The sequence below is a fragment of the Gossypium arboreum genome, chromosome 9 (genome assembly GCF_025698485.1).
Source record: "Gossypium arboreum isolate Shixiya-1 chromosome 9, ASM2569848v2, whole genome shotgun sequence".
In the NCBI taxonomy this organism is placed as follows: Eukaryota; Viridiplantae; Streptophyta; class Magnoliopsida; order Malvales; family Malvaceae; genus Gossypium; species Gossypium arboreum.
In genome coordinates, this window is record NC_069078.1 from 86,790,919 (window position 1) to 86,818,034 (window position 27,116).

Sequence of the window (27,116 nt, forward strand, 5' to 3'; positions counted from 1 at the left end):
AAACAGAAAAATTTACCGAATTCAGGGACTTAACGTTGCTTTAACCCTATTTGTGTTCTTATTATCCCCTTCCAGTTAGTACCTTTGCTACTTAAATCATCCAGCGCTCGACACACAAAGGGAAATCCGTATTACCAATTTTATCCTCCCCTCGTTACACAAAATTACAACTATTAACATCTCCCAATAAAAAGTACGGCCATTTCCTTACTACTGTCACATTACATAAAACTCAACTCAGTTCCTTTTGTCCCGAAAAAGCTTTCCTTCCCAAAAGAGAGAACAACAAAGAAAATGGAGAAACCCGTCGTCGAACAGTGGATGCCGAAGGCAATGACGGTACCGTTCCGGCCGCGGGAGATAGTACGTGAACCAATGGAGTTTTTATCACGTTCCTGGAGTGTTTCAGCTCTAGAAGTTTCAAGAGCTTTATCATCTTCATCGTCAACCCAACCCGTCAGTTCTCAACAAACGTGTTTAAAAGGCTCTTCGAGTGGTAACGGCGTTATAAAAGAAGACATTTCCGGCGAGATTGAAGACATTGGCTTAGTTTCAAGCAACCCTTTTACTTTTGCTTCTTCTGAAACTTCTCAAATGGTCATGGAAAGAATCATGTCACAGTCTGTAAGTGTTGTAGAACAATGGGGTTTTCTTTTAAGGTTGTTTGTTATTTCTTATAACGTTAAATTTTGTCTTTATTAGCAACAAGAAGTATCTCCAAGAACTTCAGGGAGGCCATCTCATAGCAGTGAACCATTAACTGGTGCTCAAAGCTGTGGTTCATTAACTGATAGTCCCCCAATTTCACCTTCAGAGATTGATGATGTTAAGGTTCGTACATTTAAATTTGATTTTTGGTGGTGTTTTAATGGTGGTACTTAATGATGATGAAAATAATAAGCTTTTTTATTAGTTTAATGTGACCTTTACCCTTTATTTACAGCAATTTTGCCGCGCCGGTAACTCTGTCAACACGCAGTTTCGTACAACCTCGGCTGTTCCGGCGACGGTGGCTGTCCCTCCTACGACTTCCGTGGCGGTTGGTGGTGGAAAGACGGTGGGACGATGGCTGAAGGATAGGAAAGAGAAGAAAAAGGAAGAAACACGGGCTCATAACGCTCAGCTACACGCTGCTATTTCAGTTGCCGGGGTTGCGGCAGCTGTGGCAGCTATCGTGGCGGGGACGGCAGCTTCATCGGGTGCCAGGAAAGACGAACAGATGGCGAAGACGGAACGGGCGGTGGCATCAGCCGCCACCCTCGTTGCTGCACAGTGCGTCGAGGCGGCTGAAGCCATAGGAGCCGAACGTGAACATTTAGCCTCTGTAATCAGCTCCGCCGTCAATGTACGGACCGCCGAAGACATAATGACCTTAAACGCCGGTGCAGCAACAGGTATATATAAAAGATAACCATTAATCCAACATCTAGAACACAATGAACTTTGTTTAATTTTACTGGGGGTTTCATTATTTAGCATTGAGAGGAGCAGCCATATTGAAAGCAAGGGCATTAAGGGAGGTATGGAACATAGCAGCTGTTATCCCTATGGAAAAAAGTGGTGGCAATGGCAGCAACGGCAGCAATAACGGCGGCTTTAGCGGTGAACTTCCCCCTGAAGAGAATTTCTTAGGGATTTGCAACAGAGAATTGCTTGATAAAGGTTGTGAACTTCTCAAACGCACTAGAAAAGGTATATAATTTCATCCATATTCCATGCAAAGCCCGTAGACAAAACTCTTCCAGTTTTGTTTAATTCGAGTGTTTTCAAAATTAATCCATTTTAGCTTCAAATTATGTTGAAAATTTCACTTAAAAACCATTGAAATCATTGTTTCTCAGGTGATCTTCATTGGAAGATAGTCTCTGTTTATATAAACAGAATGAACCAGGTAAGGGTGCATTGCTCATAATTAGGAAAATATATCGTATTTACTCAATTATTGGGGAATCAATGGAGGTTCAGATAATGTTAAGTCCTAAACAAAAGCAAAGAATCTAAAAAAAGAAAAGAAAGCTGATGACATAAACTGTGATCTGTTTGCTTTGTTTCTCCTTTATATACATTCTTTTTGGACATGGAAATTTGTGTCTTTGTATATAGGTTATGTTGAAGATGAAGAGTAGACATGTTGCTGGGACCATTACAAAAAAGAAAAAGAGTAAGTGATTATTATTCTTTTTTTGTCTTCTCTGTAATAAAACTGTGTAAAAAAGAAAGTGTAGAAATGAATTTGTGGGTCTTTGTTCCATTTGGGGATTTGAGAAAAGTATCAAAAGGGATTGGGTCATTGTTAACTTTAAATGTTCTTTTTGGGAATTTTGCTGTAGATGTTGTGATAGAAGTGATTAAAGATATGCCAGCATGGCCCGGTCGTCACTTGCTTGAAGGTGGAGAGAACCGGAGGTACTTTGGGTTGAAAACGGCAATGCGTGGGGTCGTTGAGTTCGAGTGCAAGAACCAAAGAGAGCATGATGTTTGGACTCTGGGTGTGTTAAGGCTACTCTCCGTAGCTGCTGAGAAGAACAATAGATATAGAATCTGATGTTAGGGGTTTGAGTGGGTGGATCATTTTGTGAACTAATTTTGAACTGGAAAGTGTAAAATGTTTTTGTGAATATTTATTTCATCCATATTGCGATCTATGTTTGATTGTTCTTTTTCACTGTGTTGGACTAAGGGATGGTCAAAAAGAGGCCAATTAGATGAAGGAATAAGTATGGGATATGATAAAAAGGATTTAAAGAGACCCAACCTTGGCTTTATCATTTCATGTGAGGGGTCTAGTTTTTAAATTTGCTTTTCGGCTCTTGGATTTAGGTCTTGTTTATGCCTTATGGTGGGTCTACTTTTCATGTGTTATATGGAGCGGAGGATCTTTCACTTTCATCACTTGGAACTCAAGCGGGGAAAAGGATTTGCCCATATTGTGACTTGACTTGACTCCCAAGGTTTATTATTCGTATTACCTCATTCTTTTCTCTTTTGTAAATTTAATAATTTCGTTTTAAAATGTGATTTTTATTTTAATATTTAAACTTTATAATTTTAATCTTCAGTTTTATACAAAGCTAGGTCCGTAAAATGGAAAAAATTTTATTTAAATTCTTTAAAATTTTAGAATTTTAAGTTAGTAAATTTTCAGTTTGATAATTTTAAAAATATAAAATTTGATTTAATTATTTAAAAATTATAAAGATATAAATATAAGTCATTAAAATGGTAAAATTATATTTTTACTATTATAAAATTATAATTTAATTTTGACTTTCTTAAAAAATTATTTTTCTAGTTTCACCCTTCTACAAAGTTACCTTTGGTCACACCGCAGTGCTGGGTTTTAGTTTATTCTTGGTTTAATACATAATTTCATCTTTGAGTTTGATATTTCTTTTTTAAAATGATACGGGTTATTTTTTGACTCAGTATTAAACTCGTACATTAATAAAAATGATATATTTTGGTGATCTAAGGTAACATTGTTACTTTTTTTATTTACTTTGGGTTTTAAAATTAAATTGATGAAAATTCATAATTAAATTAACCTTGAAATTTGAATTAAATCATATTCATTAGATTGTATTTTGTCAAATTAAATAAATTCACAATTAACACTAAATTTATTCTTTTAACAAAATTGTGAAAAATCAAATATGATAATATTAATAACTTTCACCAAATTAATCATAAAACTGGAATTAAATATTAAAATGTTAACATTATTACTCTTGGATATCAAAATATGTAACTTTTATCAAATACAAATACTAAATGATATCTTAAGCCTTTATTCATTTTGTTGATTTGAACTAGAAGTGTTCATAAGCTAGGTTAAGTTGGGTTCGGGCTGGGTCTAAACTTGATATTAACACACTTTATGTTTGCCCAAACTCAGCTCAGCTCAAAATATGAGCCTAAAACCTTGCTCAAGCTTACCTATATTTGTAAATGGTTAACCCAAGCTCATTTTAAATCTGTCTATATTATTTTAAAATTTTTAAATATATACTTTTATTTTATTTTAATATTTAATATATATAGTCATGTTTATATTATAGTAGATTTATATGTTACTCTGTATAAAAAATAATTATATATTACTACATTCAATTTGTGTTATAAATTACATGATATAAAACATTATAAACCTAAAAATCGGGTTGTACAAATTTATTTTCTAACTTAGATTTTTATTTAAACTCTCTTAAATTTCAGACAGATTTTTAAACTTATATGAATAATTTGACCCATGAACAAGTTTAAAGTGGTATAAATCTTGATTTTAGCCCATGACTGTGGGGGTAAAATAAAATTAAGTTATTTTATATATACGCTAGTCCGATAGTTAAAAGCCCAATTGCTGTAAAAATAAAACTACAATCAAGCCCAATGTCAGTATTGCAAAGGCCATTTCCGCCGTCGGCATAGGTGGCGCCTTCACCACCACCCCCGCTCATCAAGTTATCATGCTAACCTCTACTAGAAACATTTTGTTTTTTTCACCAGTTGCTCCAAAAACTCTCATATCCCATGTAGCTCAATTCTAATTTTACGTTTTTAAAATATTCATATATAAATCAAAGAAACATACTTAAATACCAAAAATTTAATATTTTAAATATATACAATTGATCATATCTACAGTTAACTTGCAAAATGTGATTAGCTTTTGCAAACTGAACGTATATATACTTTAGATATAAATTTAACGATCATGTATTGCTTTACTCGAAATCGACTCAATAAAATTATTATTTGGAAGATATAATTAAAATGTTGGAAATCAAATTTCACATTTAAATTATCATATGATAATTGAAGTTGTGTTTCAAAACTCAAAAATTAACTCCAACGGTGTAAATTCAAAAACAAATTAAAAAAATAAATGCAAAATAACTCTTAACTCAAAGTATCCAAATCCGGAATATATTCGTCATTTAACTTTCATCGGCTCAACCTAGGTTGGGCTGTAATTTGGACCCTTTTTATTATTGGACTGATCCTAAACCAGGATTTATATATGAATATTTTAAATATATTATGGATGATCCATAGGTTTTATTAATATTTCATTTTCATCCACTATCTTTAAAACTTTACATTAAGCATTATCCATGACGTTTATAAATATTTCATTTTAGTATTTAGAAGGGTTTGAATGAAAATATTAAGCTCGAACAATAATTTTAGATAAAAACGTTATGTCCATTTAAAATATGAGGCATGTTCAAATATTCAAAGCCCAAGTTTGGTCCAATCTTTTTATAGTTTATGTTTAGGGAATATGTTATATTATAAATATGTAATCTTTATCATGTAAAAATAAATATGTTATACTAAAATGTAAATTCTAAAACAAATATTATATTTTAGTCAAAGGAATATATATAAGGGTAGAGAAAATATATATTATTAAAAAGTAAATAAATAACATATATATATTTTAAAAATATGACTTAACCTAAAAAATTGAGCTAATTAAGCTTATATTTACAAATATGGATGAAAACGAAACATTATTAAAAATTATAGATTATACATCTCGTTAACTAAAAAATGATATTTTTAATAAGATTTATTAAAATATAAATCTACTAAAATTAAAAACATATGGAAAATATTTAATTTTATATAAATATCTTATTTATTAAAATTAAATCATAACACACATGCGATGTAGATGAAAAAATTACCTAAAATTTATATATAAGCTTTATTTAAAATTATAAAATTAAATATTATTATATGGACATTTTTTATTAATTTTATATAAAAATAAAACCATCCCAACACCATAATAATTCCAAAAATAAAGATGGTCTAAACCTAAAATTAAATTCTTAAAAGCAAAATATATTTACCTAACAATGATGAGATGGTCGCAACTCACGAGTGATATTCGTTCTTGAATTTATATTAATTTTTTCGATAAATTAGTAAATATAAGTATTAAATGTAATTATGTTGTTTGATAAATTTAAATATTGATTTAAAAGATAATTTTATTTTTAATTTTATTAATGTAATATTTTATATTATTTTCTATAGTTTTAGATAAAAGATACATATGGTCATGGGCTAAATTAGAAATATTTTTGGTGGGTCGAAATTAAATTGAATACTTTTACTATACACAAAATTTTCAAGTTTTATCATTCTTGGGGTCAAAGTACAATTTTATCATTACTATTTTAGAATTAGTAAATTATTAAAGGGCCTAAAAGAAAAAAATCCATTTTAGGGTAGCAATGACAAAAAGATAATATTGTAATGACTTGAATTTAACAACAAATTTTAATGATGTTAACAATCCTTAAAAGGTACATCAATATTTTACTCAAAATAAAATATTTACACTAACTAATGACATTGTAAAAGTTTATATACTGAAATTATGTAAAAATGGAAGAAGAGACTAAATTTTAATTTTGGACATAGTATGGAGACCAAAACTAAAATTTGACCATTGATATATAATCTAAGAAAAAATAGAAGGTGGGACTCAACTCGAGGTATCTGATTCATGAATTAATCCCCTATATTTTTTTAGTTTTAAAAATTTAAACCAATTATTAACACTGTTAAAATTATTCTATTAATTTGTCGGTGTGACATGTAAAATAAAAAAAATACTTACTTTATTCATGTAATGGAAAATGATATTATATTAAACTTCAATTTAACAAATAATTCATTATTTTAATCAAAATAAAAATATTTAAACTAACTAATGATATTATAAAATTGAAATACTAAATTATGTAAAATATAAAACATAAAGATTACATCTTAAATTGAAACATAAAAAAGTACCAAAAGTGAAAATTAACCATTAATAAAGAAATTAAAAACTGCAAATGGCAGTGAAAAAAATGGCAATTGAGTTGACAGGTGTACAATAAGAAATAGGAATGGACATTACTTTTATATAGTAAGTATAGATATTTTTGAAATGTAAAATATATATTTTTCTTTTCAGTACAAAGTTGGGAAAAAGAGAAGTTGATTAAAGTTTGAATTGGTAATTAAAATGAAAACTCATTTTTGTTAAAAAATAAATAAATAAATATTAGGTGTAATAGTAAAATATATTATGTTATTAATAAAAGAGAGTATATTTATACCTAAAATAAGTCATTATGAAAAAGACATCTTTATATCCAGAACATAAATTATAAAATTAAAATAAAATATAAAAAATTAGCAATATTATTTTGGTTAAAATAAATAAAATAATTTGATTAAAATATCTTTATACAAAAATATTATCAAACACAATAACGTTGTCAAATCAAACATCACATCACATCCAAATTTGATGTAAGGTCTAAGAGATTGTCGAAGGAGATATGGCCAAACTGACTTAACAGTAAACGCACTCTCCTTTGGGATTTCAATTATTATAAATAAAAAGCACAATTTTAATATTTTTAAAATATTTTTATATTACTAAATTGGTTAAAATAATAATTAATATAATTTTAAGACAACAATAAAAAATATTAATTCATTAAATATAATTAGATAGATAAATAATAAAAATTCTTACATAAATGATAAATAAATTTTACATATATTTCTAATTATTAAACGATGGATTTAAAAGTAATCTAATGGTATATACATTTATACAAAATAATAATTATTATAATTATTTTAAAAGTTCTTTATAAAAATATAAAATACTTTTAACTATATTTAATTCATAACTTAATTAAACATTAGATTCAAATTAATTTATATTTATTATTTTAATTTTTATCACTTAATTAGTATTAGAATTATATACGAATGAATTAAAGTAAAATTGTTTAACACAATAAATAAACGCATTAGCAAGACAATTTCATTCATGCAAAATTTATTTAAAAATCATAAAAAAACAGCTTTTAGTATTATTTAATAGATTTTATTTTTATGTTTGATTTTATTATTATTATTTATTTAATTTTAGGCACTTGAATATTTTTGGGTATTTATTTAATTTATTTCACTTTTATTTTATAACTTAATTATGGTTTTTTTTATCCATAACTGTTTAAATTTTACCACCGGAGAAGTAAAAAGAATTTAAGGGTAAAATTAAGTTATATAATTTTATAAGAATTAAAATAAAATTTTATAATTTTATTGACTTATATTTTATAATTTTTAAAATTAAATTAAAATTAAAATTTTATTATTTTTAAAGCAAAAATAAGGAAAAATTGAGTATCCTATTTTAAGGGACCAAGTCGATTGCCAGCACCTGTAGATTTTTACCATCTCTTTAAATTTACTTATGATTTATACTGTTATGTATTGTATAATTAAAATCTATAATTTTTTAGTAACTATAGTTTTATTTTAATACAATATAGTAATTAGTTTTTTTATCAAAAGCTTTAAGGAATGAAATGATAGTTAAATTTTTTATCATATAAAGTTTACATATGTTTAAAACATTTTGTTTTATCTCAAATGCATAAAACAATTAAATATATTTGGTAAATATTGCTGGATAAATTTTATTGTTAAATTAAGGTTTAATCTATAATAATACATTCTTTCTCTTATTGGTACTTGAATTTTTTCTCAAGTTGGTATTTCTTTTAATCAAACCACTATTCAAACCGTTAAGTCTGTTTTAAAAAAGTTTTAATCCATAAATTGGTATCTAAGCTATGTCATTTTCTCATGTTGGTACCCACATATTTTTTTTACCCATAAAAGGTAACTAAACTGCTTTTTTCTCCAACTTGATACCTTAGTTAGTTCAATCATTAGTAAAACCGTTAATTCTATTTTTAAAAAAGATAATCAATTAAAAATATCCAATAAATATTATTTTCTTTATATATTTAAAAATTATAAAATTTTATAAAATTAAAAATAAAATATTTTAAAATAGAGAAAATTGATTCTAATGGTTTAGCTAATTTTTTTAAGCTCAGTTTAATTAATATGTATCAATTCGCAGGTCAAATAATTCAACTCCTATCTCCAAATAGGTACCCCAATCGACTTTTATTCCAACCGAACAACCTGGTTTGGTTTTGAAAACACTAATTTTGATCAATGAAAGAACTTCTTCTATCCCATCAAGTCGAGCAAGTAAATGATGAAGTAAATTTTGAGTATTGTTGGTATTACCAAATATTATAAAAGAAAAAAAAGAGAGAGAGAGAGAGTGAAATTATGTAAAAAAATAAAATGAAAAAGATTTAAATACCAATTTATAAATTAAACCTTAAATTAACGCCTCGTTGTTAAATTAATTAAACAACAGTTTTAAAGTTAAAAGTGTCTCAAATTCTTGTGTCCAGCTGTGTTACCTAATTTTAAGAAAAATGCTTTCATTTAAATAATAAAGTAAACCGTATGTCCTCCCACCGTAATATTTGCACTACCTTAGCTCTACTTTTAGCCTATGAGTAAATTTAACTATAATTTGGTACGTGAATTTCAATTTTGTGTTGTGATGAATGTTGCATTACTGTATCCATACATATTACATAAACAACTAATTTTATTTACAGATATAAAAATAATTAGACTTTTTTTTTACTATACATCAAATCAAAATTTGTGTATAATTGATTATATTATATTAATCTAATTAAACGGTACTGTTTTCAGAATAAACTCAATAATTTATTTATCATGTCAATTAATTATTTTAAATAATTTGAAAAACGAATAATATGTATATACATAACACGAACCCAAGTGGATACTATCATGTCAGTGGAGTAAATGCGATTTATTTTTGAGGGTACTAAGATTTAGATTAGTTTATAAAGATTTTTTACTACAATTTATATGGTAATATTTTTTTATGAATAGAATATACTAAGTAGAGTAGAAATATAAATACATATTTATAAAAAATTCATGCAAAATTCATACATAACATACGGAAACGATGATAAGACTAGAAGCTTAAATGCTCAAAAACCTAAAACCTTATGGCTTTTGTGAAATGGAAATAATAATAATAATAATAATAAAACAATCAAGGGATACAAATAATAATAATAATGCACCGAGGTAATGATATCTTTCCCCTATAAACTTTGAATAATGGATTCTGATTGGTAATTTTTGAAATAAGTGATAAGTGTTTGAAATTATTTTGGATGTGATCATGAATATTTGGACATTGATATTATAATGATATATGTTACAATGGAGATTATGATGTTAATGCTCTATTAAATGATGTTAGACGTAGACCAGGTATAGTTGGCATGCCAAAAGGTTACTGATATGGTGATTTGCCAGCCATCATTGATAGGCAATCCAAGATGGCTGAATAAATGGTACGAATAATACTAAAACCATCATTGTCAGACAACGCAGAATGGTAAAATAATCTCATGCTAAAAGTCATAGTTGCCGGGTAACCCAGGATGATAAAGTAAGATAGCCCTAATTTCAGAGGGACGTGGACTTATTCGATATAGAAATCCAAGTATTTGTTCTAATGTCTTTCATCAAATAATAGGGATCAAATTGAATAAACAATAAAATTGATATTGAAACGTGAAGTTCATTAGAAAGTTGGAAAAATGATATATCAAGTTAAAGTAGTAAATATAAATGTAATTGATATTTTTATATATTTTTTTGAATTGTGTATATATATTTACTTTAGTTTATTCTCAATGAAATGTGTTTAAATTATATTAGTGCCACTAAGTATTCAATATTCAACGTATGATTTTGTTTATTTTCGTGAGCAGGTTTCGAACAAGGTTTTCCATAGGTTGGCAGTGTCAAAGCATCTATTCTCAACAACTCAACTCGTGAATCATTTTGCTACCTTTTTTGTATGTATATATGTGTTTAAGTTGGAATAATATGTACCTAGGTTGTTTTTTTGGTTATGTTGTTTAAATGATCATTTTAGTATATTGATATTTGGGCTATGAAGTTTCATAAGTTGAACTTTAGTCTTTAATTAGTAGATAACTAGGTTTATATAAGTTCGATTATGAGAAATAGATGGTTAAATGTTGATGTGTTGGTGGTTATGATTTGATATGTTTGATTGTGTTTAGATGTGTTAGATTGATGGTGTTACTTTGATGTAATGTTTAGGTACACTTAAGGTGTCATTGGTTTAGTTTGAACCCTTGAAAATGTGCATTTAAGGCAAATTTTACCATTGTGTCAAGAGAAAGTATGATCATGTATCAAGACCACAAGAACAAAATTTACCTTATATTTTGATCTTCATGCTCAATGTCTTGAGACTTGGCATGTTAGTCTCGAGACAAATAAACTTCAAAGCTACATTAGTTTTACCTTGCTCCAGGTTTTGAGACAAGGACCCCTTATTTCGAGACATCAAAACACCGAAACTAAAATTAGAAAATAGGGGGTTTGGCCTCGAAGCCTAGTCTCAAGACATAAGAGACCTTGCCTTGAGACATGACATCTAGTGTCTTGAGACTTATTGGCATCAAAGAAAAATTACCTAAAATAAAATAAGGCCTGTATTGAGACAAGAAGTCTTCTACCTCGAGATACAACATTGAAATTTGATAGTTAAGTTTGAATTCAAGTCTTAACTGTAATTTTAGCCCTGCTTAACCCCAAAACATGATGATTTGAATCCTAAATACTATGAATGCATATGTGTGTGAGTACGATTGATAATTTAAATTGTTTTGAACAATAATTTTGATCTAAAATTTATGATTATATAAGTGAGATAGCTCGAGTTACTTCAGTAACATAATGTAACATTACGCATTCAGATTCGACAATCGAATTATGTGCTGAGTGTTACATGAAATATTTCACTTGGAATATTGTAGTATATGAATCATAATTCACAATTAGGTGAATGCACTAATTTTAGATATGAAAGTACTTAAAATTGAAATTTTGGGTTTTATTAATTTTATATATTGTAACAATAAAATATGTAGGTAATAAACAAATAAGATTATGGAAATTTTAAAATTTAATTCTTTCACATAATTTTAACATTTAAAGACAACAATATCTATTATATATATTAAAATTAAAATAATTAATGCATACATATAACTACAATCATAATCAATCATTATACTACACAAACGAAAGAATTATTAACCTAAATCTACCTATTTAACCGGGTAGGTAAGAGCTTCGGCCCCTTTAGTTATGTAGAAGCCCAAATTGCCCGGGCCCAATTATATGAAAACCCAACCAAACCTCTAAACCCACTAAAACCCTTAACCCATGACCCATTTACATCTACCCAAACCCAATTCAAAAGCCCATTAAGCCCCCAAAAAAAACCTAACCCAAAAAAAACAAAGAAAAAAAAAAGAAAAGAAAAACCTACCAAAAAAACCTAACCCAAAAAAAAAAAAAAAAAAAAAGAAAACCTAACAAAAAAGATAAAAAACCTAGCCACCTAACCACTTTCCCACTTGCCCCATTTTTCCTCCCATTGTCTACCACCACCACCTACAAAATAGAAAAAAAAAAAGAAAATCATGTAAAAGATGGCTATAAAAGCCATTCAAAAATCATGTAAAAAAAAGGAGGAGGATTTTACAAAGATTGAAAAAAAACACAAAATCCTTCAAATTTTGAACACAAAAGAAACATCAATAAAAGGTTGCATCTTTTCTTTTTTCCTCTTCTTTCGAATCTTTTTTTTCTTTTTTGTGTTGTTTTTTTCTTTCTTTATATATACATATATTGTTAAAAATTTACCTTTTTCCGCCACCGCCACGGTGGTCGTGATGTTCACGACGGCGGAGATCGACGATCGACCGGTGACGTGACCGCCCCCTTGGCCGGATTTCCTTTCCCCCTCCTTCTCTCTTCTTTCCCCTTCTTTTTTTAGGTATTTTATATATATTATGTATATATTTTTAATGCCATTAGTTATATATTTCTTATGTATATATTCTTAAATACTATTATATACATATATATATATATATATATATATTTTAAATACCATATTGTGTATATATTATTATTACAAATTATTACTATTGTTAGTATTATTATAACTATTATTATATTAATGTATATTTTATGTACATATGTATATATATATTTTGCACATATCATTATTTTATATTATTGTTGTAAATTTTTATGTATATATTTTTTATGTACGTTTCCTAATATTTTCTTTTATTGTAGATATTATTATTATTATTATTACATACTTTTATTATATGCATATATATATATATATGTATTTTATGTACATATTATTATTTTATATTATTATTACCAAATATATCATTTTTCCTATTTTATTATTAGTACATGATTTGTTTTTATTTTGTAAATATCATTATTATTATTATTATTCTAATATTCTAGTATTCCATGTTAATATTTTTCATTAATGATATCATTTTTTAAGTCCTTTATCTATTTTTAATTTCTCACTTTAGGAATATTTTTCTCATGTTTTAATTAATTTCAAAAATAAGACAATGTACCAATTTAATATTAAGCCATCGATTTTATCGCTATGTTGGGTGAAATTAAATGGCTTGTGTTAAAAACAGGACACCCTTTCTAAAAAAAAATCGAAAACTAAAATTCTCATTTTTCAATCGGATCATGATTAAATATTATATTGAACTCGTATTTTTGAAAATCAAGTCAACACATGTTTATGAGATACCAATTTTGGGCGTCGCGAGGGTGCTAATACCTTCCTCACGCGTAACTGACTCCCGAACCCCAATTTTTCTCTGGACTTTCATGTAGACCTAAATTTGGCCTTCTTTTTGTTTTAAAATAATTTTATTAGGTGTCCGATCACACCTATAAAAAAGGATCGGTGGCGACTCCCTTTGTTAATAAAATCGAAAGTTGGTTTTCAAATGTTTAATAAATCGCCACAATTAGCGACCAAGCGAAGCTAAAAATTTTTTTACGTCACATACAATGGCGACTCACTGGGGACAAAACTTATGAGTCGAGTCGAATTAAACACGTTTTGTCAAAATTTTCAAATTTCCTTGTTCAAAGTAAATATTTGGTCGTGATCCGAAAATCTCGTTTTCAAAATTCATGCATTTGTATCGTGTTGTAAATATTTCTTCTAACTTGTTATTTGGTTGTTTTTCAGTTTTCAATTTTTATGGTTTTAATTTTGGTTTAGTTTCTTTAAGTAAAACGTAAAGGTTTATGAGTTTTTCCCCACACACCGTGCACTTGTATTTTCGCATAACATGAGCTCTCTACCCGGGCTCCGTCCGTTTAAGTGAAAGTAAACGCTACGCCTTCGTGAGTTAACTCGTCCCTCCGCACAGGCTAGTGAATACTTTCGGGTTACATATGACTTATGCTTTCGTGAGTTAACTTGTCCCTCCGCATAGGCATAAGTAAATGTAATCCCTCGAATTGAACTCGTGAGCCTGTGATGGGTTATGACTGAGGCTTCGTACTAATCTTAGCAGATGACAGTACGGACAATTCGAGTACCTATCTAGAACCAAAATCGCATATAATAAACTATATGAGCCACCTAACTAGAGCCATGCCGAACCTCCGCTCGTTTAGTAGTCACCGAAATAAGTACACGGGAAAAGCACATCTTACCTTCTATTTCTTTTACATTTGTGCTTTCTAAGCAAGGGAATCGAGTCCACTGGACCAAGTAGCTTAATTTGTTAGATTTTCCACAGTTTTTCTATGTTTATATGTGTTGCGCTAACCAAGGTCGTTTGTCTGTATTTTTATTTTTCATCATGCATCGAAGGCATCTTGTTAGGAAGGTGTTGATTAGAGATTGGTTGCCAAAAACGGGTTTCTAATAGAGGAGTCAATTATACGAGTGACCGAAATGTTGTGTAATACTCCTTTGATTAAGGAAATGCCTAAATAGGGGCTATCTTGAAATTAACACCAAATTTTTGTATATTCATTCATGACTGACATTCATTTAACATTCATGCATTCATTTATGCATTCATTCATTCATTGCATATTCCATACTCATTCACGAGGTTAAAACATACAATTCGCTAGTTGTGCATACCATACGGAAACCGAGGACATTCCACGGAAAACGCGCTAGCCTTTAAGAGAAGAGTTCAATGACTCATTGATGCGGTATCCTATGATTCGATAGTGCCAGAATGCAACCGGGAACCCATTCCCTAACCATACCGAAAGGGATGTGAGCATAGTGGGGAAAGTGGACGAATGGAAAGTCGGAAGATAGGTTCTTGAAATAAAACACCTCTGCAGAGAATCTGGGAGGTACTAGTTAAGAAAGGATTACTTTGTCACCCGATAGAATTCTCGGAGAAGAAGGTCAAAGTTTTGCAATTTCCATGGAATTGTGGGACACGACATTCATCGTGTGAGGAATTTAAAAGGTTGCTTCAAGACCGGATGGATAATAAAGAGATTAAGGTCCTTAACAAAGGGAAGAGACTAATGAAAGAGAAATATGTGCCTCTCACAATCAATCATCGGGTTTCCCATATAAGCGGCGAATCGAATCGTTAATAATCTATTATGACGCGAAGAAGGAGCCGTGAAACCAAAATGATAATTGAAGTACCATCTCCTTTCCCTTATAAGGACAATAAAACAAGATCTGTGGAAGTACGATGTCAACATCGTTACACTGAAGATGAAAAGCCCAAAGCCATGATTTGGAAACGCGTCGGGAAGTAGGTCATTTCACTCTTAGTGGAAGATGTTATTCGAAGGAGATAAAGAAGAACGGTGACTTGAAACAGAAAGGAAAAGCACCGATGCACGTGGTGATGATGAGCATGAAATGCGCTGGACAAGAAGCTAAAAATCACGTGGACGAGGAGGAAGCACAGAATTCTTAAAATTTATCAAGCATAGTGGTAGAATAATTGAGTAAGCGGCCGGTCACGAATCTCAGATATTATCTCTGTTGTTGAATTGAAACCACATCCAAACGCTCTGCTGAAAGTGTTAAATCAAGCTTATGTGGCAAACAATGTATCCGTTGAAAACCGACTAGATGGATGAACAACTTGAATGCGGATAATTTCATTTCTTTTAGTGATGATAAAATATCGCCCAATGGTAGAGGCCCGATGAAAGCGCGCATATCACGACTCATTGCAAGGGCTACATAATACCGAACGTGCTCATCGATAATGGGTCGACGTTAAATGTTATGCCATTGGCCACGCTTTTCGAATCTGATGGATTTGTCCTACTTAAGGCCCTGTCATTCCACGGTAAGGGCATTCGACGGACGAGGCGCGAAGTCATGGGAAAGATCGAAATCCCTTTGAAAGTGGGCCCTTACATTTATGATGTCGAGTTCAAGTCATGGACATTACACCTCTTATAATCGCCTTTTGGGAAGACCGGATCCATTCTGCTGGAGCAATCCCATCATCCCTCCATCAAAAGGTGAAATTTATCATGGACGGTTGTTTGGTCACTGTCGATGGAGAAAAAGACACTGTCGCATCTGTCTCTGGCGATGCACCGTGCTGAAGTGAACAAAGACGCATTGGAATGTTCCTTCCGATCCTTGAATTTGTCAATGCCACTTTTGTCGTTGAGGAAACAGAATTCGGTACCAAAGCTGCCGAGAAATACTAGAATGGGTGTCAAATTGATGAGGGAAGGGAGCTCGGCGAGAAGAGGTTTAGGAGATATCTGCAAGGAATAGTCGAGGCTTTAAAGCCGATTACACCACAGGACCCGATCGATTTGGGGTTCCACTGACATCGTCAAAGAAGAAGACAGTGAAAAAAATCGGAAAGAAGGATTGCAAGAACTTTGGGCGAGAACCGAATAGGAACCAATAGAGTACCCTCCTTTGTCAAAAACATTTACATCTGCGGGAATGATGTACCTGGACAAGATAGTCCACGAAACACGCTATGGTTAATTGAAAAGGGTCTTCAAAATGTCGATATAAATGTTATTGACAAAGGGCTGATGTGAGTAAAGACGTCTCGAGGATACGCCTTGTCATCCTGGTTTCATGTTGAACAATTGGACTACCGAGGACCTTCTTGTAGTTTATAAGTCTTGAGTAATGCTCAAACGTTAACATTCTGTTATGTCCTTATATATAATAGAATTCTTTTGTAAGAGCTCGATTCGCTCTTTATCATTCAAATGAATATCAATGAAGATGCATTTCGTCATAATCTTTCACATTATCACTAATTTCATAATCATTTTCTCATGTCATAGCCAATCCTTACATTTGCCTCATCCTATGCCATAACATTTCGTTTGTTGGTTTCAATACTTGGATGCCCTCTATAGTTCCTTTTCCATTCAACTTTCGTGTACTCGGATGTCAACAGCATGAACAAGCCCGTTCTGAGTCCCGAAATTGATTTTGAGAAGGTGTTTGTTTAGAAGAATTGAGAAAGAAAACGTCAAGACTATGTCTCGTCTCTGATTTGCTAAGAATGGTAGAACAAGAGGATGAACAGATTTTGCCTCATCAAGAATCTGTTGAAATAATAAATCTGGGAACCGAAGAAAGGAGGCAAGAAGTGAAGATTGGGACTTCTTTTCAGGGGCACTAGGCATAATTTGATTGCTTTGCTCATGAATACAAAGATGTATTCGTATGGTCATATCGAGACATGCCAGATTGGATGAAGATATAGCGGTCCATAAGCTCCCATTAAAGCGAATGCAAGCCCATTCAACAAAAGCTAAGACGAATGAGGTTTGAGATGTTGTTGAAGATAAAAGTGGAAGTCAAGAAGCAATTTGATCTTTGGCTTCCTACAAGCCTCAAATATCCGAATGGGTGGCTAACATAGTCCGATACCAAAGAAAGATGGCAAAGTACGAATGTGCGTGGATTATCGTGACTGAATCGAGCAAGTCCTAAAGATAATTTTCCTTACCACTCATTGATCGTTGGTGGATAACACAAAAAACATTCATTGTTTTCTTTCATGGACGGATTCTCGGGTATAATCGATCAAGATGGCCCCGAGGATATGGAGAAAACTACCTTCGTAACAATGTGGGGAACATTCTGCTACAAGGTGATGCCATTTGGGTTAAAGAATCTTTGGAGCAACATATCGAGGGCTATGGTAACGTTATTCCATGACATGATGCATAAGGAAATAGAGGTCTACGTCTACGATATGATTGCTAAATCCCGAGGGAGGAAGAGCATGTAGTGAACTCAAGAAATTGTTCGACAGATGAGAAAGTTCCAGCTAAGGCTTAATCCGGCCAAATGTACGTTTGGGGCTACCTCGGGAAAGTTGCTAGGCTTCATTGTCAGTGAAAGAGGTATCGAAGTTGATCCAGATAAAATAAAAGCCATCCAAGAATTACCACCTCCGCGCACGCAAAAGGAAGTTAAAGGATTTTAGGAGATTAAACTACATCGCCCGATTTATCGCTCAACTTACCAACCAATGCGACCCAATCTTTCGCTTCTTTGAAAATATAACCGGAAGAATGGAACGAGAAATGCCAGTAGCCTTTGATAAGATAAAACAATATTTGTCCGATCCTCCAATGCTAGTACCGCCAACTCTTGGAAGACCATTGATATTGTATTTGATGTGTTCGAAAGTTCAATGGGTTACGTCTTTGGGCAACACGACGAGTCGGAAAGAAAGAAAAGCGATCTACTACCTCAAAGAAAAGTTCATCGAATATGAGGCAAAATATTCGTCCATTGAGAAATATTGTTGCGCTCTGGTTTGGGTAGCTCGGAGACTCGGACAATATATGTTGTATCACACGACATGGCTAATTTCAAAGTGGACCCAATAAAATACGTGATGGAATCGCCGCACTATCGGGAAGAATGGCACGATGGCGATCCTCCTTTGAATATGACATTGCCTATGTAAGTCAAAAGTCGATAAAAGGGAGAGCAATAGTGACTTCTTAGCAACTCGAACGACAGAGAATATGAGCCTTTAAGATTCGATTTCCAGACGAAGACTTAATATGCATCACGAAATAGAATCTGAGTCATCAAAGAGAAGTCATAGAAGATGTGCTTTGATGGTGCGTCAAATGCTTTAGGGCATGGAATTGGAGCAATCTGGTATCACCAGACGGAATCATTATCTGCTCACCGCAAGACGAACTTCTTCGTACCAATAATATCGCAGAATATGAGGCTCAGTATCATGAGGCTTCGTGCGACTATCGAACGAAACATCAAGATCTTAGAGGTGTCGGGGGACTCGACCCTAGTGATTTACCAAATCCGTGGAGAGTGGGAAGTGAGGACTCAAAATTGATTAAGTACAATGATTTAGTGGTGGATTGATCAAGGAATTCAAAGAAATAGCTTTTCATTACTTCCCACGAGAAGAGAACCAATGGTGATGCCACGGCCATTGGCTTCAATGTTTAAAGCAAGTAGAAAGCGAAATAATGCCCTCAAAATGAGCATATCTGAGGTCCCCGCACACTGTTGTAGCATTGAGAAAGAAGTAGACGGACGGCCTTGGTTCCATGATATCTTAGAATATATCAAGAATCAAAGGTATCCGAACAAGCGAATGAGAACGATAAAAGAACAATTAGAAGAATGGCGGTGGATTTGTTCTTAATGGGGATATCTGTATAAAGAGGAAAGGATCGGATGCTTTTGAGATGTGTGGATGATGTTGAAGCGAAAAATACTTGAAGAGGTCCATGAGGAATTTGCAAAACGCATGTCAATGGTTTCAATATGGCGGAAAGATCATGAGACTTCGGTTATTATTGGTGACAATGGAAAATGATGAATCAATTTTGCGAAAATGCCACAAATGTCAAATCTATGGCGATAAAATTCATGTAGCCCTTCACCCCTTCATGTCATGACTTCTCCGTGGCCTTTTTCTATGTGGGGCATGGATGTCATAGGCCAATTTCTCCAAAAGCATCAAATGGACATCGATTCGTTTTGTGGTCATTGATTACTTCACAAAATGGATAGATGCCGCTTCGTTTGCCAATGTGACGAGGATTGCAGTTTGCGTGTTTTGAAAAAGAAATCATTTGCGGTATGGTTTGCTGAAAGAATCATTTCAGATAGTGCCACGAATCTGAACAATAAGATGATGAAAGAAGTGTGTGAGCGATTCCAAATAAATCATCATAACTCCTCGCCTATCGCCCAAAGATGAACAGGTCATTGAAGCGACCAATAAAAATATTAAGAGGATCATTGGGAAAATAACTGAGACATATAAAGATTGGCACGAGAAGCTTCCATTTGCTTTGTTTGCATATCGCACATCTGTGTGAACATCTACGGAGCAACTCCTTTCTCTCCGGCTTACGGAATGGAAGTCATGCTACCTATTGAGGTTGAGATCCCTCCTGCGAGTCTTAATGGAATTAAAGTTAGAAGAAGCGAATGGGTTCGAGCTCGATATGATTAGTTGAACCTCATCAAGAAAAACGTCTAAGAGTAATTTGTCACGGCAGATGTACCAAGAGAGAATGATCGCGCCCATGACAAGAAAGTATGGCCAAGAGAATTCCACGAAGGAGAACTCGTCTTGAGGAAGATTCTCCCAATACAAAAGGACCTGTGAGGAAAATGGGCACCAAATTGGGAAGGACCATACGTCGTAAAGAAGGCATTTTCGGAGGACCTTTGATCCTTACCGAGATGGATGGCAAGGAGCTCTGAATCCAAGAACTCGAGATCTTGTGAAGAAATATTATGCTTGAGATGAAAACCGAAAAGGGCATCAAAAAAAAAGGGATCAAGCGAAAACCCGAAAGGCGTATTGATTAGCACAAAAGATTAGGATGAAAACCCGAGAGGCGTCCTAATGAGGTAAACTCGCTTAAAGAGCGTGGCGTTTAACAATGGGTCAAACAAAGGAGACTACAGATTTGAAGCATTTAAAGCTCAAATCTTCTACACAAGAAGCCGCTTCGAAAAGATTTTTGATTGAGGAACGAGGAAGAGTTCATGTGTTGAATATCTAGAGCATTTGTATCCATTGAATCGATCCTTTCTTTCTTTTGACATTTTTTACTCTCATTGGTTAACTTGCTTTGTTTGCCACATTTGAAATAGATGAATATGAAATATCATTTTGTCCCTATCGACCTTTTCATGCATCTCATTATGTGTTTATTTACATGATAAATGGTGAAATGACACACTCTAAGCAAAAAAATGTTAAGCATTACGGATGAAAATTTGATAAGCACAAGAGTCTCAAAGTAAGAACAAAGTTCAATCGGGGCAAAAGAGTGATATCGAGAAACGTCGATTACTCGTGAAGCTTGAAGATGTATAAGGCACGAAGAGAAAGTCGAGAATCAAAGCAATGAACACAGATCCTCAACAATCGTGGCTAAATGGACATACAACAAACATGCTTAAGGAGCACTGCATAATCATGTAGGCATAAAAGCATTTAAGACAAACATGTGCATATCATGATAACATCATACATGGCATATCTGGTACTCCAACGAGCAAGAAATCTTGAATGAAAGTCGAATGAATCAAAGGAAAAGACACGAATTCTACCAAAGGACAGGTTTTGGTATTTTGATGTTTTTAATTCATGCTTTTCAAGGAAAATCAACTCATATTGCGAGAGATGAGTTGAGCCTCAAGACACGTTGAGGTATTTTTAATTGTTGTTTTCAAAATCAACTCATATTGCGAGAAGTGAGTTGAGCCTCGGGACACGTTGAGGTATTTTTAGTTTTAAATTGACTCATATTGCGAGAGGTGAGTTAAGCCTTTTAATTTTGTTTTCAAAATCAACTCATATTGCTAGAGGTGAGTTGAGCCTCGGGCACGCTGAGGTATTTTCAATTTTGTGTTTTAATCAACTCATATTGCGAGAGATGAGTTGAGCCTCAAGACACGTTGAGGTATTTTTAATTTTGTTTTCAAAATCAACTCATATTATGAGAAGTGAGTTGAGCCTCGGGCACGTTGAGGTATTTTTAGTTTATGTTTTAAATTGACTCATATTATGAGAGGTGAGTTAAGCCTTTTAATTTTGTTTTCAAAATCAACTCATATTGCTAGAGGTGAGTTGAGCCTCGAGCACGCTGAGGTATTTTCAATTTTGTGTTTTAATTTCAACTCATATTGCGAGAGGTGAGTTGAGCCTCGAGTCACGCTGAGGTATTTTCAATTCTGCTTTTCAATTTACGTTGTTCAAGAATCAACTCATATTGCGAGAGGTAGGTTGAACCTTTTAATTTCTACTTTTTCAAAATCAACTCATATTGCGAGAGGTGAGTTGAGCCTCGAGACACTTTGAGGTAATTTCAATTCTGTTGTCAAAAAATCAATCTGGTATTGCAGTGGCGAGTTGAGCCTCGGGTCACACGCCGAGGTATTTTCAATTTCCGTTTTCAATTTTTGCCTTTCAAAAAATCAACTCATATTATGAGAGATGAGTTGAGCCTCGTGACACGTTGAGGTAATTTCAATTCTGTTGTCAAAAAGTCAACTCGTATTGCGAGAGGTGAGTTGAGCCTCAGATCACACGTCGAGGTATTTTCAATTTTCATTTTTCAATTTCTGCATTTCAAAAAAAAAATCAACTCATATTGCGAGAGGTGAGTTGAGCCTCGGACACGCTGAGGTAATTTCAATTCTGTTTTCAAAATTCAACTCATATTGTGAGAAATGAGTTGAGCCTCAAGACACGTTGAGGTATTTTCAATTTTGTTTTCAAAAATCAACTTATATTGCGAGAGGTGAGTTGACCCTTGGCTCATCTGCTGAGCTATTTTCAATTTCTATCTTTCAAAAAATCAACTCATATTGCGAGAGGTGAGTTGAGCTTGAGATCACACACTGAGGTATTTTTTCAATTTATATTTTCAAAAAATCAACTCACATTGCGAGATGTGAGTTGAGCCTCGGAGTTACATGTCGAGGTATTTTCAAAATCTGTTTTTCAAATTCATTTTCAAAAATCAACTCATATTGCGAGAAGTGAGTTGAGCCTTGGCTCACGTCTTGAGCTATTTTCAATTCTTTTTTTTCAAAAAATTCAACTCATATTGCGAGAGGTGAGTTGAGCTTTTAATTCTGCGAGAGTTGAGTTGAGTCTTTTAATTTCTTTTTCAAAATCAACTCATATTGCGAGAGGTGAGTTGAACCTCCAGTCACATATCGAGGTATTTTCAAAATCGCTTTTCAAGTTAAGTTTCAAAAATCAACTCATATTGCGAGAGGTGAGTTGAGCCTTGGCTCACGCTACCGAGCTATTTTCAATTCTCTTTTTAATGTCTGCATTTTAGAGTCAATTCATATTGCAAAAATGAGTTGAGCTCAGGATCACATGCCGAGTAGAGAATAAAGATTGAAGCGATTGAAGACGTCGATTCGCCTCCTTAAAGTTGTAGTGGAGTTGATCGAGGCATCGATCTTGCCTTTCCGAGTCGCAGAAGAGAAGACCAAAACCTTATCTCACCGAAGCGATAAAAGAGCATATTGAAATTGTAGATCTTATCTTTACGAGTTACAGTGAAGCGGATCGAAGCCACAAATCTCATATCCTTGAAGTTACTTTGGAGCAGTTGAAGCTACAAGGCATATCTCCGAATTTGCGTGGATTGAACCAAAGCTACAAGATGCGGTGGACTGAAAGAGACTAACTAAACAAGAAGAGTTCCAAAGCAAGTCAAGACCTAGCAAGACCGGCAAGTTTGGTCTTCCTTGAAAGTCTTTGCTCTATTATCGTTGCACGACAATGAGCAAAGAGGGGCAGCTGTAGAAGCCCAAATTGCCCGGGCCCAATTATATGAAAACCCAACCAAACCTCTAAACCCACTAAAACCCTTAACCCATGACCCATTTACATCTACCCAAACCCAATTCAAAAGCCCATTAAGCCCCCAAAAAAACCTAACCCAAAAAAAACAAAGAAAAAAAAAAAAAAAAAAAAAACCTACCAAAAAAACCTAACCCAAAAAAAAAAAAAAAAAAAAAAAAAAACCTAACAAAAAAAGATAAAAAAACCTAGCCACCTAACCACTTTCCCACTTGCCCCATTTTTCCTCCCATTGTCTACCACCACCACCTACAAAATAGAAAAAAAAAAAAAAAATCATGTAAAAGATGGCTATAAAAAGCCATTCAAAAATCATGTAAAAAAAAAAGGAGGAGGATTTTACAAAGATTGAAAAAAAAACACAAAATCCTTCAAATTTTGAACACAAAAGAAACATCAATAAAAGGTTGCATCTTTTCTTTTTTCCTCTTCTTCGAATCTTTTTTTTTTTTTTGTGTTGTTTTTTTCTTTCTTTATATATACATATATTGTTAAAAATTTACCTTTTCCGCCACACCCACGGTGGCCATGTGGTCGACGACATGGAGATCGACGATCGACCGGTGACGATGACCGCCCCCTTGGCCGGATTTCCTTTCCCCCTCCTTCTCTCTTCTTTCCCCTTCTTTTTTAGGTATTTTATATATATTATGTATATATTTTTAATGCCATTAGTTATATATTTCTTATGTATATATTCTTAAATACTATTATATACATATATATATATATATATTTTAAATACCATATTGTGTATATATTATTATTACAAATTATTACTATTGTTAGTATTATTATAACTATTATTATATTAATGTATATTTTATGTACATATGTATATATATATTTTGCACATATCATTATTTTATATTATTGTTGTAAATTTTTATGTATATATTTTTTATGTACGTTTCCTAATATTTTCTTTTATTGTAGATATTATTATTATTATTATTATTACATACTTTTATTATATGCATATATATATATATATGTATTTTATGTACATATTATTATTTTATATTATTATTACCAAATATATCATTTTTCCTATTTTATTATTAGTACATGATTTATTTTTATTTTGTAAATATCATTATTATTATTATTATTCTAATATTCTAGTATTCCATGTTAATATTTTTCATTAATGATATCATTTTTTAAGGTCCTTTATCTATTTTTAATTTCTCACTTTAGGAATATTTTTCTCATGTTTTAATTAATTTCAAAAATAAGACAATGTACCAATTTAATATTAAGCCATCGATTTTATCGCTATGTTGGGTGAAATTAAATCGGCTTGTGTTAAAAAGCAGGACACCCTTTCTAAAAAAAAAATCGAAAACTAAAATTCTCATTTTCAATCGGATCATGATTAAATATTATATTGAACTCGTATTTTTGAAAATCAAGTCAACACATGTTTATGAGATACCAATTTTGGGCGTCATGAGGGTGCTAATACCTTCCTCATGCAGAATCGACTCCGAACCCCAATTTTTCTCTGGACTTTCATGTAGACCTAAATTTGGCCTTCTTTTTGTTTTAAAATAATTTTATTAGGTGTCCGATCACACCTATAAAAAAGGATCGGTGGCGACTCCCTTTGTTAATAAAATCGAAAGTTGGTTTTCAAATGTTTAATAAATCGCCACAATTAGCGACCAAGCGAAGCTAAAAATTTTTTTTTACGTCGCTACAAGTTAAATGGGTAAATCCTATTTTTAGTTATTCTAAATCTATACTATGTATAATATATTTAATTAAATTGGTGTCACAAGTTAAGCGGATACTGAATTATTTTAAGGGTATTTTTATCTTTTACATTTTATATAAACACAAACTATCATGATTTTCAAAATTTCAAATTTATCATTCCAACCAACCTCACATTTATTTTAATGTAATTTTTTTATATAAAATATCATACAATTTTTCCATCTACATGGTAGGTGTGCCATAATTTAGTATTAACAATAGAATTTATATTTTATTGAAAAATAGAAAATGTTTATGTTTGGTCCATCTTAAAATTTATATTTAATTAATTTTTTAGTAATTTCACCTCACCCATGTTGAATGTAGATAAAACGAGATCATGGAGAATGAAAAAGAAAAAGAATTAAATAGGGAAAAGAATGTAGAGAAAAAAAGATGGAAGGGGGAAAAGAAGAAAGAAACAAGATGTCCCATTGATACTCTTTATCTATGTAGCTTCCGAGTCCCTACTCCAAGTAGAAAATAATGGAACCCTCTACCTCCATCACTTGCTTTTTGATTCCTTTTTTGTACACATTTTAAATTATGGTTCTCACAATAACACTGTTGTAGAGGTATCGGTACTGGTCATACAGGTTAATTACATATTAAAGATTTAAGTCTTGTTTTTATATCTGATATAACGGAAGTGTATAAAAATAAATAGTATAAAGCACAAAATGAAATTACAATCAAAACAATTATAATTTATCATTATGATACATAAATAAATAGATTGATAATAAAATATATTTAAACATATATTATATATATACATGCTTTTTAAAGATATTTATGGATTGAACAGACCGGGATCTTGGCCCCCAACATTTTGAGTGATTTTTTTTTTGGAAAATTTTAGAAAATTTTAATTAATCCTCTTAAATTTTTAAAATTTTTATTATATCTTTTAAAATTTTAATTAAGCTCACTTAAAATATTTAAATGTTCTCATTAATCTCACAAAAATTTAATTAATTTTTTTAAATTCTCATTAAACTCTTAAAATTTTTAAAAATTTTACTACCCAAAATTTAATTTCAAAATCAGCCATTTGAATTGAATCAAATCAAACACATGCGGAAAATGCATACATTTTTTTTCTCTTAAAAATTTGAACATAGAAAACTTTAACATACATATATTATAATATTATACATATTTAATCTTTATATAAATTACATAATGTTTAAAATAAAATTAAAAATAAGTCAATTTGGTCTCAAGCATTAAATGATGGAAATTGCAGTCTAAATCCTATCTATTCTTAAATAAAGTATACCAAAATTCGTATTTCAAGTTTAATATTCTATTTAAATAGTCGAATTGGCACAAAATTTCTAGGTGTTACTTGTATAAGGGCTAAAACTTTCAAAATGATAAAATAAAGACAAAATATTTTCAAAAGACCTCAAATAAGGACATTTAACGCACTTTACCTCAATTTGTAATAGAAAATTAAGTAAATGTCAATTGAATATACCATCAACCATGGTATATATTCATTCTATGATAAAGCATTTTAAAAATAATAAAACATGAAAAAATATATAGCAAATATGAATACATAAATCCACTACTACATGTTAATTGTAATATGAATTAAAAATTTAGACACAAATA

At 31.6% G+C, this 27,116-nt stretch overlaps 1 protein-coding gene across 1 annotated transcript; it reads left to right on the forward strand.

Annotated features, from left to right (window-relative positions):
- Positions 1–124: 124 nt before the first annotated feature.
- Positions 125–2,944, forward strand: LOC108451921 (VAN3-binding protein-like). The gene is made up of 7 exons (XM_017749629.2): positions 125–624; positions 703–831; positions 944–1,394; positions 1,477–1,692; positions 1,842–1,891; positions 2,104–2,161; positions 2,331–2,944. Exons 1-7 carry the CDS (start codon positions 295–297, stop codon positions 2,543–2,545), a joined length of 1,449 nt encoding a protein of 482 aa, XP_017605118.1. The 5' UTR covers positions 125–294; the 3' UTR covers positions 2,546–2,944.
- Positions 2,945–27,116: the final 24,172 nt, after the last annotated feature.